We start from the raw sequence: 18,442 nt of genomic DNA, 5'->3' as shown, positions 1-18,442 counted from the left end.
AATCAATTACACGTTTCCCTTCACGTCTATATTCCTCACAATTAGCTTTATTAATAATTCCCTGTACTACTACTACTACTACTACTACTACTACTACTACTACTACTACTACTACTACTACTACTACTAATATTCTTAATAATAATAATAATAATAATAATAATAATAATAATAATAATAATAATAATAATAATAATATGATCAGCAGTAATATTCTGAATTATTAAAACAACAGCAATTATTATTAACAACAATGACAACAACAAATAATAATAATATTATTATTATCGTTGTATAATATTAGTAGTAATAGTATGAAAAAGACATAAAACATATGTGCCCATTTCTACCCATTTTTAGATGCTGAAATTTGTGGTTTTACATACAAATTTATTATATTGTTAGTTGACTTTAACTAGAGCACTAATTAAAAACGTGAGCATTTTAGATGTCAGTAAAGACATTTTTGTGAATGGTTCCATAAAATCACTCATTAAGATTGATTTTTAAAACAGAATCATTGTGCATTTAAAAGAGTGCTTCAGAAAGGTTATGTGTGCTGTGTTTGTGGATTGGCAGCATGGTTATGGTCCCTCCCCCTCAAAGGATCGCTCTTAATCCCTGATAATCTGCTCATCTAAGGAGCTCAGCCAGTCATGGCTGCACCAGGGGAGAATTTGCTTTCAGTTGAGCGTCTTACCAGCATGGATCAAAATACTTTTACCAAACAAAGAGAGCTCTTTATAAAGAAAAGGTAAGGTACTCAAAAAGACGCCTGGCAGGCTTGACACATCTGGGGTTTATACTGCCTGTGGCTTTGTCTTGAAGCTTCATAAAAAATTATCCACTTGACAGTACATTTTTGTTTTAAAGCAATCTATTAATGTTACAGTAGTCTGGATGAATGTACAGTGCTGGTTAGAAGTTCACATACATTATGGATGTGACTTATGCTACTGACAGAGGTAATCGGTTTTAAATCCCCATCGTGATTCCTTCAAAGATTCTTTTGCTCAAAAAAATCTTTGTCTCCTCTGACTATAAAACTTTTTTCCAGAAAAGATTTGGCTTGTTCATGAAGGCAGCATGCAGAAGATGAATTTTCCCCACTAGTTTAATCCTGTGCAAACACAACATGGCATGGGATGCAGATACAGAATGCCCCACGCTGCATCTCACCACAATTTTTAACTTTTCCCTCTCTATTTCCTGTAGCAGAGGGATGCAACTTCAGCAGCGTCTGCAGGAGCTGAAGGAGAGAGAGCGCAGAGCCCAGCAGCACAACAGGCAGCTTCTCCTGCAGTTTGAGAGAGCCCAGGAGACACTGAAGGAGATGCTGGCCTGCAACGCTGCCATGAAAACTATACGGGTTACAGGATGCACACAGCCAACACACACACATACAATAACCCGCACTGACAGATTCTCAAATCGTTTTTATCTAGCACTAATCAACGCGAGCAGTTCTGTTGTTGGTGACAGATACAGTGACAGTATAGGCATTAAATCAAATTAAATTCAGTAACTAGGAGATGTTTTAAAGTAACTCAGGATTGAACGTTTGTCTTAGATTTAAACAGTTATTTAAATGTACACTTTAACATTTTCAGATGGAGTACGAGCGGTACCTGGAGGAAAAACTCCCCTGCTGGCAGCAGCAGCTTCAGGAGAAAACTGAGGCCTCTCACAAGAAGGTGCAATCACACTTCACTGCCTTAAAAATATTTATCAATGTTAAACTTTTTCCCATTTTGCCACAACTAAGAAAATATGAAAATATTTTTGGGATTCTATGTTACAGACCAATACAAAAGTGTGGTGAACATTTACATTGGTGATAGTATTGTCTACATGGTAAACAAAGCCCCTAAAATACCTGGAGTAAACAATTGTTTTGCAAAGTATGAACTAATAAGAGCTTAAACCAAATATGCTCCACATTTTTTAAAATTTGAGGCAAAAGTTTTCTTCCACTTTACAAGTATGCATTGCTTCATATACAATGCAATAACAAGTAAAGAAAACCTCGTGGTATTACTATATTTTCTCCATAAGCCCTCCTTTCATTTTTTTATTTAAAAAAAGTGTTTCTACAAAAATCTTATACAAATGAAAAAAATATTAATTTTCTGTTTATTGCTCATCATATTTGTCGTTTATTTACTCAACAGAGAATGGAAGATTGTTTGAAGTCTTATCTACAGCAAAGTAAAGATCAAGTCTCAACAGCAACACTTGATGAGCCTCTGATTTCACAAGGTTTATTTTCTTCTTTTTCCATTTGAAGATATGAAGTTGCAAACAGTTCTTCTTGTTAAAGAACCTGGAAACTTGGAGCTTCTTCCACCAAGCTTCTCTTTATTCACAGATCCTTCCATGAAGGCTCTAAAAGTTGATGCTCCTCAAACGTTTCCCACCGAAGGAAGCTCTGCTTATAGCCGAGATCGTTCCTCCTGTTATCCCCATCAGGAGTCTTCCTGGTTAACCCAAGCTGGGATGCCTCCAGGGTTCCTCCAAACACCTTTTCAATCCCAGAGTCCTTCACCTTTCCCTCCACCCAGCTCCCCATATCCTCACCCGCCTCTGCTGCAACACCTCACCTACCCATCAGATCACCGTCAGCTGTGGGTCAGATCTGAAGCTGTCGGCCGCCCTCCTGAACGCTACAGTCACCCCTGCTCTGATGGGATCGCTGTGGGATCTGCAGGTCAGCTCCACACCCATGACCCGCCAGCGTCGAGTGTTTCTCGAATTGTAGAGCGAGAAACTGAGACGAGCGCAGCAGATTCAAAGAGGGTGAGAGGTGGTGGAGGCGGAAGGTGTTTGTCCTCTGAGCTCGACATTAAACCAGGTGAAAAGCAGGAGGAAACAAACTCTGTATGTAAGTAAGTAAAGTGCCCACATGTTTCTGATTGATAATTTCTTTCCATCCTGCAGTCCGTCTCTCTAGTGGACACGTGGAAAGCAGTGAGAGCGGCAGAGATTCCAGTTTGACCAGCAGAGAGAAGAAGAAAAGAGAGAAGAAAGGAAGAACAGAGGCTTCGTCCTCAGAGTCAGAAAGATCTGGTTCTCAGAGGTAACAAATAATGATTATGTTCACTCCATGATACATCACGCTCACCAACAATACGTGCCTCCATAATCTATGACCAAAACGATACACAGCCATGTGCAAATATTTTAAATAATCCTTCATTTCTGAATGATATGTCTGAGGAAACGTATCATGATATAGAGACGTTTAATATCAGTCAATGTTGATAATTATTGATTAGACTTTTGGTTTAAATATCTGAAATACTGACAAACGGATGACTTCAACTTTCCTGTTTTATCTAGTTTTCACTCCACCCACTGTTTTTTAATTTTTAAGCAGTTATGAAGCACAGAGGTGAAACCTGAAACGACATAATTACGCTTTTTAATTACAATTTTTAAAATAAGCTAAAAAAAGACCACAACCTAATAAATTGGTTTTATTTTTCCTGACTGAGGCTGGAAGACAGTTATTGTAACTGTGTTTATCATTTCCTTGTATTTTAAGGATTTCTTACCCGGAAACTAAATTTAGCTGTTTAGAAAAATAAACTCTGCTTCTGTTCTCACATAGGGTTAGCTCTCAGATCTCCGTTTTTCAACCATCTCTTATCAGGACATCCAGGACCTCCAGTGAGGTTGTCGCTGCCTCCTGCGCCGTCGCCCTGGACTCAGAAACAAACTGCTCCTCTGTGGAAGGAAGCACAACAAGCAGGAGGTCAGAGCGAGGCCAGGGGGTCAACACTGGGTCACCACCGTCTGAGAAGGAGGCAGAGGAGCTTAGCAGGAGTGAGGAAGAGGAGCAGACTGATAGCTTGAGTGAACAAACGAGAAGTCCAACTCAAGACAATAAATCAGGAAGCTGTAGAGGAGATGATGATCTAGCAAAAAGTCAAAATAGTGATGATGAGGAAGTTTACAGCTCCGAGCAAAGCGTCGCAGAAGAAAAGGATGAAGAAGAAAGAAAGAAAAACCAAAGCTGTGGAGATGAAGAGACTGAGAAGGAGGTGAAAAGTAAAGAGGGCGGTGATGTTGAGGAAGACGATGAGGAGAGCAACGATGAGGTTCCTTCAAATAGGAATCAAAAGGAGGATAAGGATGTGGAAGAAGACAAAGATCAGTCAGAAAAACTGGAGAATGAAGACAGAGATGACAGGGAGAAGGATTCTGACTCCTCACAGGATGAAGATGAGGAAGAGAGAGAAGGTAGTGAGAGGATAGAAGAGGAGGAGGAGGAGTCAAGCGAAGAGGAAGACCAACCCAGGAGTGAAGAAGCAGGAGACTCTGAGGACAGCATCATCTGTCCGCAGGAAAACAGGTACGACCATGAAACCATGAAACCTTTTCATTTGGCACAAACTAAACATGCAGCCATTTTGCTTCAGGTCCAAACAGATGAAGAACATTCCAGAGGAAGCAGCTGAAGACGAGGGAGAGGGGAGCGACACTCGGTCCTCAGACAATAAGTCAAAAGAACCAAGTGATGAAGAAGACATTGAGAATCTTCTGGCACCTCAAAAGCCAATAAACAAAAAGTGAGGAAATCTTCAGTCATAAAACACATCATGGAATATAATTTAATCGCTTCTGTTTCACTTTTCAGACAAAATGCTGTGAAAACCAAAGAGAAGCCCAAAGGTACGTTCAGGAACATCAGGAAATAAATATATTTTGCAGGTAATTGAAGACGTTCAACATTGAGATTTGTACTGAATATATTTTTCAGCCACATGTCTCAACTTGGGCATCTTTCAAGTGACGGAGGACAGAGCGAAGACGGGCCATAAAAGCGACTCGGACGAGTCTGATCACTTTTATGACTAAATGTGACATGGTGGACACCATGAAATTCCTCCAAATAGCAACTATGCAGTAGAGAAAGAGAGGAAAGCACCAGATCTCTGATGACCTCAGCAGGTCGGACAACACTGATGGGGTCACTGCATCACCATGGCGCTGCATTGAGGTGTTGGGGAAGCCCAGGTTGATTCATCAGCAGGTTTCACTGTTTAGGTTGTGAAGTCTCTGCCTCTCCTTGTTCTCCAAACGTAACGACAGTTACGACTCTTGAAGCTCTGCATCCACCCACAGTCCGCAGTTTGTGAATCTTTGGTGATTCCTTTTGCATGTCCACTTTTTTCCTTCCACCCAACTTTCCATTGTTTTTTTTCCTTCTTGAACTGAATAAATACTTTTAAACTTAAATATACTGCTTTGATATACACTTGCATCTTTCACATTATTTTCTTCTTTGTGTGCTCTATTTTATTCTTCATACATTTAATGTCTGTATGCTGAAACCACTCAACATAAATTCATTGTGCACACATCTCACCAATAAAGCCAATTTTGATGGATAAATAAAAATGTTTTATGGCAATGTTTGTAAAAATGCTGATTTATTTGAAATCTGCTTTTCATTAAAGTAGAACTTTATTAGGATTGGGGCTGTTATAAAACAATATTTTAGTAATCGAGTCTCTCATCACGACTCGGTTCTGAGACAATTTAACGAAGCTTCGATGAATTTTCCTTGAGGAATTTTAATTGAGATACTCAAGTCACTGCATATCTTAATTCAGCCCTAATTAAGATAAATTAATTTCAACCACCAATAGAAAACAATAAAAAAACAAAATCATAAATGATCCAAAGAAAAGTTTTGTTAAATCATTACACATGGCAGAGATGATTGTTGAGATAAAGCTTGAAAGAAACAGTCAGGACAGAACAAAAACTGTACAAATGAGTTTAATAATTTATTTCTGCTGCATTTCTGAAAACAGCCCTTTAGACATTTTTGGAATATAAAAGTAGACCATTAGGATTTCACCAGGAAACAAATGCTTTTTAAAATCCTGGTAAGAAAAACTGAAAACTTGCAGATAACTCAGCTCATTTTACATGTTCTTGGCAATTTGAATCTTTATTATATCATATTTTCACAACCTGAGCGGTTAAACATGGGCTCTCTCGCTTGCCGTCTTCGGGTGCGGCGCTGCGTTGGATGAGCAGCCTGCCGTACGTTCCTCCCACTTGGCCTTTGGTGAGCCGTCCAGGATTCACGCACACACAACCCGCCACATCCTGATGGTGTGAGGAGGAAAGGGGGGTTAAATTATTAAAAACATGGTCAAGTGGACATTTGGTCCAGTTTTTGAAACAATTCTGAAATGTTTCTACCTTCACGAAGTAACGCAGCTCAGAGGGAACAACGAGAATATCTGGTGTGACCAACATCTGACCGTGAATCTGGAACTTCTCGTAATCCATGTTCACCTCCTCGGCGGGTGGGTACAGGGGGTAGTAACTGCAGGAAGAGACGGACATTAGTGCTTCTCGACGTGATAAAAGGAAAAATAAAAAGGAAGACCTGGATGACATGTACCTCCTCTGAGTCAGCATGTGGTTTAGGATGCGGGAGAATCGGTCCGAACTAGTGCCGCTGCAACACCGCATGGCTACAGTTATTACACTGAGATGACAGGGAGCGGAAATTGGAGAAAGGTTTCTGTCATCTGTGAATGTTTCCTCACCAGCTGATCTCCTCTGCTCCCATGTGGAACAGGATGTCGGAAGACGTCAGGCCAAAAGTCACTCCGTCGATCAGCAGGGTGCAGGGGTCAGGAGCCAGGGTGACCCGCTGCACAAATACGTTAAACATCGGAGAACCGTCAGAACGGGAGCAGAGAGGAGAGTCTCAGTTCACCTGCTTGTTTAAACTGATTCATTTTAGATGATTTAGTCAGAAAGAAACTACATAAAGTAGAAAACATTAAGGTGATTGGTCAGATTTGGGGAAAAGTTGGAATTGACCTGTGAAAATTTAGCAAATGATGAGTGAATTTACAGCATCACAGCTTTCAGGAGGAATTGATTGACACTTGCTGCATGTGTTGAGTCTACCAGGATCAGACCATCTATTCTGTGAGTGTGTGTGTGTGTGTGTGTGTGTGTGTGTGTGTGTGTATGAGAGAACGACCTGGGCCTGGGCCTGGTCTTTGATGAGGTTCGGCAGGATGAAGGGAGGCTGTGGGTAGATGAATTCGTGGTGGATGTCTCTCTGGGCCGGGACAAACACCAGGTGACAGCCGACACTTCACAGAAGAAAAAATAAGAACATTCCAGATTTGGGCTCAGCACTGAGTTATGCAGAACGTGTTTTTGTTTCAAACGTTCACTGAGGACATGAACAGTAGAATCGTAACGCACCTTCTGGTTCCATCTACAATGCTGTCGATACAGCGGTAGAAAATTGTCTCAAACGTCTCAGTCACCTTGGCTTTCTGTGAGACAAACAGATGAACATCAAACTATGCTGCTCTAAAAACGTCTAACTGGCTTTAATCACGGAGTGTAAATGAATCGTACCTCAATCTGTTCATGTTTGGAATCCACAAAAGGACCAAACTAGAGAAGAGAAGAAGAATAAAAGGACATGCTGCTCACCAAACACCCAGACTGCATAAAACACACTAAGAAGCTTTTCCTTCACACTGATGAGTCAGCATCTGACAGGCTTACCAGCAGGCAGACATCAGGACGATCCCTGACAATGACATTGATCAGGTCTATCAGAGGGTCAAAGGTCAGGCTATCAGAGGGCGTGTATGGACCACAGGCCACAAGAATGTTTAACGGCTCCACCACTGAGCGAGATGAGGAGTAGAGAGGAAAACCGCTTTTTCTCACAGATAATGAATAAACAGGAATTTATGAGTTTCTACTGAAAACTAATTACCTTCATTGGTCTCCATCTTTGCACTGGTGGAGTAAAAAGGAAGAGGAACTCCCTAAACAAGCACAGAGTTAATGCAGGACGCTCAAATGGCTCACAACAATAAACAGAGGAAAGAGCAAAATGAGCGCCTGACCTCATAAAGCTTGGAGGCCACAAGCTTTCTTCCTGTTGTGTTCATTCCCTCCATCAGCACCACCTGAGAGAAAGAGAGAGAGGTGGGACCAGGACGGAGTGGCTTTTATTTCTGAAGTGTAATCAGCTGATCTGTCTGAGTCCAACACTTTCTTTATGCATCACCAACTCAGAATATCAGCAAACAAAAGAAATGAAAGGAAAAAAACAACAACAAAAAAACGGGTGGCTAGAAGGACAGATGAGTGAATGGATGAACTACGGGACAAAAGAGTTTATTAGATGGATGAATGATGGTTGGATAGATGGACAACCAGACACAGATAAATGGAGAAAGGGAGAGACGATCAACAAACAGATATAGAGATGGATGGATTAAGGAAAACACATGGATGGTGCATGGATGTTGGATGGAGGGACTGATTTTGGGTGCACCAGACACATAGATGGCTGGAGAAAAACATTTACACATGGAAGGATGGCTGGATAGAAAGATGGATGAAAATAAACTCCAGGAATATAAATAGATATTTTCACTCCATTTTGTCTTTCTAAACTTCTCTAGACTTGGAAAAAATTTTAATAAAATCTCAGATTTTTCCAGTCTGATTGATGCCAGGGCATTTTATGTTCATGAATAATAATAATAATAATAATAATAATAATAATAATAAGAATTGCTGTTTGACTGTTGGAGTTCTCGGTCAGATGGTGGGTTCGCCTCCAGCCCACCTCCTTGGCATGCTCCACTTCTCTGGGTGGCCATATAACCTGCTGCACACTGACCTCAGCGCAGAGGCAAAGGAGAAACCACCGCTCACAGCATCTGCACTTCAGCTTTAAGGGCTGCTTCATGTTCGGCTCACCTGGCCAGGAAACAGAGAAAACTGTTTGAGCTCAGACAGGTCGACGGGCACCAGCTGGCCGCCGTGCTCTGGTCCCGCCTCCAGCAGAACCGACTGGGCATTCAGTTTGCCGTTACCGTCGCAGCAAATCTGACCCAACACGGTTATGCTGTCCTGGAGGAGACGAGCAGAAACAACGAAGCAGACAGTCATCATTATCATCATTTATACAAATAAAGGGCTTTGAAGCAGATCATGTTAGGCTGCAACTCATAAAGCGCCAGTGAAGGAGTTTAGTCCTTCACAGTTTAAAACGAGGACAAAAATAGCCTGACATAGTATGTGCTTCAAAGATAAAACACATACAAGTAAACGTCTCTACTAGACATTCAGAATAATTTTACAACTAATTCAGAAGATAAAAGTTGTCCAATAAAGCAAATGTATATTTTCTGCTTAAATCTGACAATATTTAGGTTATGTAATCAAGCTTACTAATCTTCAGATGTAATAAATGAAGACAAAAAATCCCTAATTAATTATTATTTCACATGGATATAAACTTGTGCATACAATCTGAGACTTGCTGGGATTCGAGGATAATCCTGCATCTGAACTGATGCGTCCGGCACTCTGCAGAAAACATCAGTTTCTGGTGATGTAAACAGCCAATGAGGACTTCTGTCTTTGTCTGATGTTTACAGAACAATTTAACTCTGAAAGAAATGAGAGGCTCAGACTGACCTCATATCTGCCTCCTTTATAGAGAGTGAAAAGATTCCTAAGATGCCTCCTAAGTGCATGAAGGAGCAATAGAGGAGATTGACTGAGTGGACATTTTTAAGGTAAATCTAACGGACTGTTTCTTGTCACAAAGTTGCTTCATTTCTGGAATTTAGTTCCAGGACCTACTTAAATATTGTATTCATATATAAAAAAGTAAACTATTGATCAATACATCCCATAATGAGAGAGTCTGGCAGCTCTGTAAGAAGACAAAGAAATCAGAGGTGGCCTAAATCCTTTACACAGATATTTGGATTTATTACATCATGCACACCATCTCTTATGTCTGTAGTTATTTTTATTTGAATTTGAGCAGCTTTTGTACAATTATTTACATCTTAAATTTCATCTGTCTTTACGTTTTGAACTTCTGTGGCACTTTGTTTGCAGCTTACTGTATGAAAATGCTCTATAGATGAAGTTTTGTTGGTTGATTTAAAAGCAATAAAAAGCTTTGTTTTAAACCTGAGCAGGCAGTGAGACGGCTGAAAACTCTTCGATGCTGAAGTGAGACCTCAGCTTTTCTCCCATCTCTTCAATCTTTTCTGACAAAACTGGAGGAAAAAAAAAAAACAGGCATAAAGGGAAAAAAGTTGATGTTTGTGTGACTGAACGATACAGATTATAACATATTAAATCAATTTATAATTAGAAACAATGAAGAGCAAGACTTTTGAAGTGAACCTGGTATCAATATGGCATAAAAAGCCAATGGTACAGCACTGAAAAGCAGGTTGATTTTGAATTTGACATTCCCTGACAACTAGATTATATTTATTAGATAAATAATGTCCTGTAATTGTTTTTGATTGGACCTATAAGAGTGGTAGATTGCTTTAACAGGAGCCTGAGAAGAGAATTAAAAAAAAAAAGACTCCGAGAACCAGTAAGGCATTTTGTGAAAAAAATGACATCAGAAAAAAAAAATAAAAAATTATTGTGGAACTGCTGAGTACCATTTCGAACATCCCGCAGCCTTTGGAACATGTATTTGTAGCCGCTGCGGAGGGATTCTTCGGGCTGCTCCAGAAGATTCACCTGGACGCCTGCGCCCGGGTCTTTCCGGCCCGTCCAGCGCGCGCCCTGCACGGCTCCAAACGAAACCACCACCTCCCCCTTACCGCTTCGCTGGCTGTACTTCTGTGAAGGCGTCACACTTTGGAGGAAAAGACAGATACTTGTTGTTAAACAATACTATTTAAAAGATTTCTTAGTGACATTACCTCACGGCGTTTCATAAGTAAAGTTTTTTTTTTTTAAATCAGAGAGTAAAGATGCACTTTGCAAGTCTTTGAAAAAGTATAAATAATGAAATAACATCTCTAAATAAAGTCTAGAGGTGTTGCAGATTAATACCTGGGGGAAAAGTTAGCTGGAGACAGCAGCAGACCCGGACTGGTCAGCAGAGCGGTGGTCCGTTTGGACTGAGGATGCTCTGGAGTGGAGAGCACTCGTTTCTGAGAGCTCTGTATGACATAAACCAACAGAATTGAGCAAATTCATCTCGACGTTTTATTTTAAACCTGAACTCAGATGAGCAGGACTCAACAGCAAAGCAGTGACCGCTTACCTTCCCAGGAGTGGAGTAAGAGTCTAAAAGATCCTCCTCCTCTTCTTCAGCTTTTATTCTGGGGAAAAAGGTTTGTCAAGGTCTGCAGTTGCACCCAGTTGGTCTTTACAAAAACATTATGAATCACAGTTTTTCCTTATTGAGAGATCGCCTTAGAGCAGAGTTCCTCCAATGAATGTCTGCGGGTTAGATATGGCTCGTTCATTTCCAGGAGCCCGTACTCTTCTTGTCAAAAACAAAAGAAAAGTAGATTAAAAGTTGCAGAAACACCAGCTGTCTTTTATTTTGAAAGGGCTTGACGCCAACAATGCAAACGTACAATGCTAACGCACAGCAACAGGTGATGCTAGCATCATACACGATCCCCAAGCAAAAGGTTTTAATCGGCCCACAGAATGAATTGAATCCCAGCGAAATATTTCTTTATTGAAGTCAAAGGCAAGGCCGTGTGTTTAGTTTGTGGTGCGCAGGAGGCTGTGTTAAAGGAATATAATATCCACCGTCACTACGTGACCAAACATAGAAGAGATTCAAGAACTTTTCAGAGAAAGAGCACGTCACTGAGTCGTCTGTACTCGTAGCCAAGTTGCAAGCTCAACAAACACTTTTTACAAAACGCCTGGCATCTAGAGGAGCTGCAGTCAAGGCAAGTTTTGTCATATCCCACAAGATTGGTAGGAAGAGCAAACCTTTCTCTGACGGAGAGTACAGCTAATATGTCCTGAGAATAAAGACGCTTTGAGAACATCTCCCTCTCCCCAAACGTAACGAGAAGGCTTGAGGACATCGCGAACCTGGTGCAACTGAAGACAAGCGTGAATGATTTTGAGTAGATGAGAGCTGTGACATACAGGACACTGCCCAGCTGCTCCTCTTCGCGCGGGATCAATGCAGAATTTAGCATCACGGAGGAGCTGGCAGGCATGCGGTCAATGAAAGGGACAACAGGGAGTGAGCTCTTAGTAGAGGTAAATGCGTGTCTGGAAAGCTTGGGTCTGAACTGGGACAAACTGGTGGGCGTGACAACAGATGGGTGTCCAAATCTCACAGGAAAAAAAGTTGGTTTATTAAAGAGAATCCAGGACAAAGATACTTGAAGCTGTCTATTCCTTGTAGTATTTCAGTTTTGGTTCTTACAAGTTTTCAAGTCATTACAGTTTCATTTTGTAATTACATTTTGTAATGAGTTATTTTAATGTTACCTAAAGTGATATTAGTTTTGTGTGTGTACCTCTTTAAGTTTCTGCTGTATTTAAAGTACTTTGTGGTACTTGTTTTCCCATTCATTTGCATCTGATTGGAGGTACTTTTGTGTTAGTCCTTCAAGTTGCAGCACTGCAGGTTCGTCAGGCTTTTTCCAACACTTAAAACCATTTATTGCTCATATATGCAGTTGATCAGTTGATTAATATAACACACACCATTTCAATTGTGGAGAGATTAAAAGTTAAAAAATAAATTCACATGTGATACCGTTGGTTTTTTTAAACTATTACATTTGTTAATTCCACCTTTCCTCACTTCAGCCAAACCACAAATTAATTTTTATTAATATTTACTGAATATTCTTCTTAACAAAAGAATATGATTTAAATATTTTATTACAAAAATAAATGAAAATGAATAATGAGTCAAGATTAAATTTGTTTGTTTTAACCATTACACGCGGTGTAATGTGCTTTCTATTTCAGATTTATTAAGGGTTTGAGTAATTAATTGCCCACCCCTGCCTTAGAGGATACAGTTCCTCCAACGAATGAATGTCTCTGGTTCGGTTATAACTCTCGTCTTTCCAGGAGCTCGGTTTGGATTTACTCTTCTTGTTCAAAAACTGAGAAGAAAAGTAGATTAAAAGTTGCAGAAACACCATGTGCTACCACAAGATATCGCCAACAAATCCAAACACAACCAAGTTCACACATGAAGCTAATCAACCTATCTTCACAAGCAAAAGGTTTTAATCAGAGGCCCACAGCATCACCAACTGAATTGAATCCAAAGCTTTAAGATAACTTGGTGAATGAAACTGATTGGATCCTAGTGTGGAAGCCATTTGAGTGGCCAGTATGAATGGAGAAACTGAATATAAATGCAGTCCACTCAACATAAATGTTGTGTTACCTCATGCTCAAAGTGCTCCAGGTTGTTCAGGGTGAGTTCTAGTCCATCCTTTGTGGTGCTGTAGGCAAGCCACTCAAACAGCATCTGCTCTGTGTCTATCCTGTTGCAGATGCAGAGTTCAACCACTGCGGGACAGAAACAATGAAACGGTCCAAAAGTTGTATCTTAAGAAAAGTATCTATCACCCTTCAAATCACAAGCACAAACTCCAGAGCATTTTTTTTTTTTTTGGTTTTCATTTTATGTGGCAAACTAACACATAAGTTTGGGGCAAATGTATGTTTAAGGATTTATAATAATTAGTAATTAAATAGTGAGTAATTTAATCTCAGATTAAATCCAGATTCAGTCTGGCCTTCGTGGAAGAATTGGCAAAAAGAAAGACATTTTTGATCACTGTTGTCACAAGCAGCTGAAAACCAACACTATTCCTATGTAGAAACATGACAATGGCAGAATCATGCTGAGGGATGATTTTATCAGGAGGAACAGGAAAGCTAGTATCAGGACCAATATCAAGCCTGCATCTAAAATGAAAACAGGGAGGTTTATGGATGTAACGCTGCCAAATGTGAAAAACTTAAGTAAGTACAGACACGCAATAATGCACTCCTATAGATCTTTAAAATTAGCATAAGAGACATAAGTAGGCGCACAGAGAACAAATGTGACTTAATAAAGAACAAAAGAAGGTAAAACACTCACTCTTGTCGAGGACAGAGTCATCTTTGCAGGTAATCTCGAAGGTTTCCAGCTCTGCCTTTAAGTTGTCCGTGGTTACAAGCGCCATTGTTTTTGTGTTTAATCAAATAGAGCTTGAGTTCTGGCTTCAGTTGATCCAAATGTTGCGACGGTCCGTTAACGGCTAAATGTTAGCTTTCCGCCCGCTTCATACCAAAATCAGCGCCGCGATTAATGTGAAAACACCTGATAAACTCAACTTTACGTTCTGAATCGATCTCATCAACATAACAAACCAGCCAATTTCATTTTACCGCGAAAAAAAGCCAGTCGGTGTTGGCGGCCGGAAGTTACGTCACAGCAAACTGGCGAAAACTGTTGAGCTACTAAAATAAAAGTCCACTGTTACCGTTGGTTTAATTTATTACATTTTTCCACCTTTCCTCACTATAAGACTTCTTTAGACTCTAAGTAAGGATAAAAAAAAAGAAAAAAAAAGTTTTTTGTTTAGGTTGTTAAGGATAAACCATTGGAAAGATTTAAGCAGGTTCTTCAAATTTTCCAAAGTAAAACTAAAATAAAATAAAAAAATAAAGTTTGTTTGTTTTAACCTTACACGCGGTGTAATGTGCTTTCTATTTGTATTTATTAAGGGGTTTGAGTAATTTGTGAAAATGTCTGTAGATGGAGCCCTTGTCAAAGAAAAATTTCTGCCAATAGTTTTTGGGACAGATAATACAGTTGTTCTGTTCTTTTAATTAAACCCGGTATAAGGATAGCTTCATTAAAAGTTTTAATGATACAAAAGTATAAACAAACTCTAAGGTGACCAAATTTAGATTGATCCAGTTAATTCCAATCTAATCCAATCATCTATTCACAGATCAAATTCAGTCCCAAATTATTTCTGCTCTAATGAAATTTTTAATTCCAAGTTGTTTCAACTGCTGAAACAAAATTGTAACCGTTGGAAAAAACCGATACAACTTTGGAAAGGAAAACATTCACTAACCTGAGCAGATCAGCTCCTGTCTCTGAGAAGCTACAGCTCACAAAAAAATATGATAGTCAATTTTTTGTCTTTAAATGTTAGAACTGATTTGATGCTTTCTAAAACCATTCATTGTTCTTTCTAAATATCTTACAATCACAGAGATCAGTGTATTTTATTTGTATTTTATGTGGTACGGTAACAGAAAGGAGATAATTGTGAAAATCCTCTAGGTGGTGCTCTAACAAAGCCTCTGAAACTGATCAGAGGTTTGTTATGGCAAAGGTAAGTTGGATTTCCTTTTTTTTATTGGCTATTTATCTATTTATTGGTATCTTGAATTAAAATAAAGTATTCATAATAAATATAAATTATAATAACAAGCTAATATTTATTCAAAAAATTGTAGGTTGTTAAAATTAAGCAGGCATTCAAAGCTAAACCCTTCCATTCCTAAACATCTTTTTTTATTTTTCACCATAGTTTACACCATAATACAGTTGTGCACAAAATCTCAACATGAAGCCAAAACAATAAATGATGAACTAGGCAAAAAATTTACTGAGATGTCACATAATCACTTATCAGTTTTGGGCTGATCAGATTAAAATGCTTTGTCGTCACTATGTGATGCAACTCATTATCTGCTTTGAGCCGTATCGCTCTTCATGTGCAGGTCTTATTATCTGGGAAGGATAAACATGAGGTTTAAGTATGCCTTCAGCTTTTTTCACTAATCAGCTGTCATAAATACAATCAGTAGGCTGATTAGATTCCAGTGCAGCCAGAAGTTGTAAAAATTATTATTTTTTTCATGTTAAGGTGAGCCAAGATTTTTTCTTTAGTGTCCTTCTAAATGACTGCATGTAGAAAACTACAGAATACACTGCAACAAAATTAATGACCATAGAATGACCTGAAAAACCTTAATATAACTGACTTGGAAAAAAATTAAAATAAACATATAAGCTGTTTATTGGTTTACACTCCCTTTGCATAGTTTTGTTATCCTTTGAAAGACGACTCTCTCATTTCCTAACAGAAGCAAGTTTCTTGGTTGACTAAAATTATTTCAAAACTAAATCTGCCGGGGGAGTGAATAGTTTTGGGCTTAACTGGAAACTTACACAAATTTTTCCCTCTGAAATGTTTGTGAAAACAATCCTCTCGATTCAGGTAGATTTTAAGTACAGCTAAAAGCGTATGGAACAGTCTATTCTTTTCACTACTGTCACTTTAATGATTTTGTTTTTCTCACCTTTCACCAAATAGTTTGGTTTTACTCTTGATTTTATTTATCTCCTTCTGCAAAGAGCAAAGCAAGTTATTTTGCTGCATCTACAGGCAGATAGAGCTTCTCTCACAGATAAACATGTGGCTTCTATACGAATTTCTCTCCAGCCAAGAGAATAAAGTTTTGTTTTTAATTATCTCACAAAAGAATCTTTACAAGATGGACATAAACATTGAGGACGTCCAAACTATTTAAGCCCCGTTTTCAGATATTTATTGGAAAACCAGACCTTGTAGGTAAAGACCTCCAAAGCATCTCGTTTTCCCAGCAGAGGTTGTGCTTACCAATCCCAGCTGTTGGCTGGGAGGAAATGGGAGAAACAGGGCGGATCTGGCACAGGAATGTTACTGGAGCTGCAATACATGTCATGCCACAGAGACAATAAACTCAAATTAGCCGTTTAATTAAACTCAAGGCACAAAAAACCCCTCTGAGAGACAACCTGTCTAAGCTCTTAGAACGAAACCAATCAGGCAGAAAACTGGCCTATGTGATTGTTACATTTAGTAATTCAACTGATGGAATATCCAAAGATCTTCTAAAACGTTGAAGGAAGTTCCCAAGTTTTGAAAACTTTGGTTGCACGAGTTCATCCATCACTAACGAAAGCCAAGGTGTGGATGAACTAAGTTATTACTGAGGTAAATAATCTAGAAATGCAAACTTAAGATTCTTGTGTCCTAAGCAGGACTCACTAGGCCACAATAGCAGCAAATGGGTTTCACAGAGGCAGCTTCTATTAAAGATAGACATATGCAAAGATATTAAGTTACTAACATCTTACACAACCCTGCACTGGAATATTTTTAATTTTAAAGCGTCTAGTTCTGATTTGCAAGGCAAAGGTAAGTAATAATTACACTTAAGAATAATTATTCTTCCCTATTTTCCCCACCCAATCTCAAATTATGTTGCCTTCACTTTACCTCAAAAGAAGGAGGACAGGACCAGTTGTTTTTTATGACACAGTTGTAAATAAGAACTTGATCTTAATTTGACCTGGTGGTTAAATAAAAGATACGACAAAAACTTTAACCTTGATCTGCTGGCGCATTTTTAAAGGTTCCACATATGCTCCCTTAGTAAAGGTGTGTAAAAAGCCTAAACAAAAATTATTCACTTATTTGTTTTAGAATACAGAGATGTTATTATTATTATTATTATTTTCTTTTTACTATTTTTGATTGATTAGCATTTATTTCGATAATTTTAAATAAATCAAAAAGCCATTTAAAACTGAAACAGAAGTTAGCAAAGAGGATCAATACTGAGTCCTGAGTTTATAAATCCTGACAAGGTGATTGATTATTTATTAATAACCTGCTGGTTAAGACATCACAGTGGAGCTCCTTTCTGCAGTGTGCTCTCTGTACATAAACTGGTCCAGATGTAAAGGCACCAACTGTTCATAGACAACCTGCAGATGAAGAAAATGTAAGCTTGACCATAAAACTGCAGGTTCAGTCTTTTTCCATCAGTTTGACATGTCCCTGTTTTATCTTCAGGGTCAGATACAATAAATTCACTTTGGGGGTTATTGCTTAAGCACCACACTTAAAAGCTCCTGTGACAGTACGCCTGTGATATTTTAACTTGTTCCAGGTAAGTCAATGACGTAACATTAAGACGTCAGAGAAACGTGCAAATCTGTGTGAAAATGTTTTTCTTCTTTAAAGAGGAGGGTGGTAACAGCTACGTAACATATATACCAATCATTTGTTTGTTGCTTGGAAACACAAAACAGCCAACCACACTGCAGCAATTCAACGTTTTTAGGCATCTATGGGATGAAGACAACTTGCTGAAGTTCAAACAGGGATAACAATGGGGAAGAAAAGAGATTTAAGTATCTTTAAACATGTTCTGGATCATCAACCGCTCTGCGGTCGCAAAATGTTAGTGAATTTTAAAATGGCACAGCCTACATTAGCAGGGTTACTGACCATGTCTGTCCATTTTTGGCTCTAATAATCTCAAACTGGTTCCATGAAATGGCCTCCACAGTACTCAGACATCAATCAAACAGAGAACCTTGACCTAAGACTCAAATCATGGCTGTGCAGCTGACCAATCTGCAGGGACTGTGTGATGCTTGCATGTTAATATGGATGAAAAAAACTCTGAGGGATGCTTCAAACACCTCATCAAATCTATTCAACAAAGGCGAGGCAAATAAAAAGGGCAAAGATTAATCTAATAAATCTAGTTTGCGAGCAAATTTGTAACATATTAGTCTAGATAAACC

General features: G+C 38.9%; 2 protein-coding genes across 4 annotated transcripts; one reads left to right on the top strand and one right to left on the bottom strand.

The window, feature by feature from the left end:
* Window positions 1-580: 580 nt before the first annotated feature.
* On the top strand, window positions 581-5,354 carry LOC122836945 (protein starmaker-like). Of its 2 annotated transcripts, XM_044126942.1 has the most exons (10): window positions 581-754; window positions 1,216-1,369; window positions 1,611-1,694; window positions 2,172-2,259; window positions 2,369-2,851; window positions 2,938-3,076; window positions 3,653-4,354; window positions 4,422-4,571; window positions 4,640-4,674; window positions 4,763-5,354. In XM_044126942.1, exons 1-10 carry the CDS (start codon window positions 657-659, stop codon window positions 4,858-4,860), a joined length of 2,031 nt encoding a protein of 676 aa, XP_043982877.1. In that variant the 5' UTR covers window positions 581-656; the 3' UTR covers window positions 4,861-5,354. The 2 variants fall into 2 exon arrangements, with proteins under 2 accessions (XP_043982877.1, XP_043982878.1); XM_044126943.1 differs by lacking the exons at window positions 581-754; window positions 1,216-1,369; window positions 1,611-1,694; window positions 2,172-2,259 and having other exon boundaries at window positions 2,295-2,851; window positions 3,611-4,354; window positions 4,763-5,351.
* A 417-nt stretch (window positions 5,355-5,771) lies between these two features.
* pola2 (polymerase (DNA directed), alpha 2) lies at window positions 5,772-14,286 on the bottom strand. 2 transcript variants are annotated; one of them, XM_044126941.1, is made up of 18 exons: window positions 13,937-14,286; window positions 13,232-13,356; window positions 12,853-12,941; window positions 11,111-11,168; window positions 10,897-11,006; window positions 10,497-10,696; window positions 10,006-10,094; window positions 8,776-8,928; window positions 7,911-7,973; window positions 7,778-7,829; window positions 7,561-7,685; window positions 7,408-7,446; window positions 7,249-7,322; window positions 7,025-7,133; window positions 6,573-6,679; window positions 6,425-6,481; window positions 6,220-6,346; window positions 5,772-6,123 (listed from the first exon to the last, which is right to left on the bottom strand). In XM_044126941.1, the coding sequence occupies exons 1-18, from the start codon at window positions 14,019-14,021 to the stop codon at window positions 5,971-5,973; spliced, it is 1,815 nt and encodes a 604-aa protein (XP_043982876.1). In that variant the 5' UTR covers window positions 14,022-14,286; the 3' UTR covers window positions 5,772-5,970. The 2 variants fall into 2 exon arrangements, with proteins under 2 accessions (XP_043982876.1, XP_043982875.1); XM_044126940.1 differs by having other exon boundaries at window positions 7,019-7,133; window positions 13,937-14,285.
* Window positions 14,287-18,442: the final 4,156 nt, after the last annotated feature.

The sequence above is a fragment of the Gambusia affinis genome, linkage group LG09 (genome assembly GCF_019740435.1).
Source record: "Gambusia affinis linkage group LG09, SWU_Gaff_1.0, whole genome shotgun sequence".
Taxonomy (NCBI): Eukaryota; Metazoa; Chordata; class Actinopteri; order Cyprinodontiformes; family Poeciliidae; genus Gambusia; species Gambusia affinis.
Note: the sequence above shows the minus strand (reverse complement) of the source record. Positions and strands in the feature narration are given on the sequence as shown.

Excerpts from the sequence above, each read along its gene's own strand:
- LOC122836945 (XM_044126942.1), top strand. The coding sequence starts at position 657 with ATGGCTGCACCAGGGGAGAATTTGCTTTCAGTTGAGCGTCTTACCAGC. Across the intron at positions 1,695-2,171 it reads CTGAGGCCTCTCACAAGAAG|AGAATGGAAGATTGTTTGAA; the intron begins GTGCAATCACAC and ends TTTACTCAACAG. Across the intron at positions 3,077-3,652 it reads GAAAGATCTGGTTCTCAGAG|GACATCCAGGACCTCCAGTG; the intron begins GTAACAAATAAT and ends ATCTCTTATCAG.
- pola2 (XM_044126940.1), bottom strand. The coding sequence starts at position 14,021 with ATGGCGCTTGTAACCACGGACAACTTAAAGGCAGAGCTGGAAACCTTC. Across the intron at positions 11,007-11,110 it reads CTTACTCCACTCCTGGGAAG|AGCTCTCAGAAACGAGTGCT; the intron begins GTAAGCGGTCAC and ends TATGTCATACAG. Across the intron at positions 8,929-10,005 it reads CCGTCTCACTGCCTGCTCAG|GACAGCATAACCGTGTTGGG; the intron begins GTTTAAAACAAA and ends CGTCTCCTCCAG.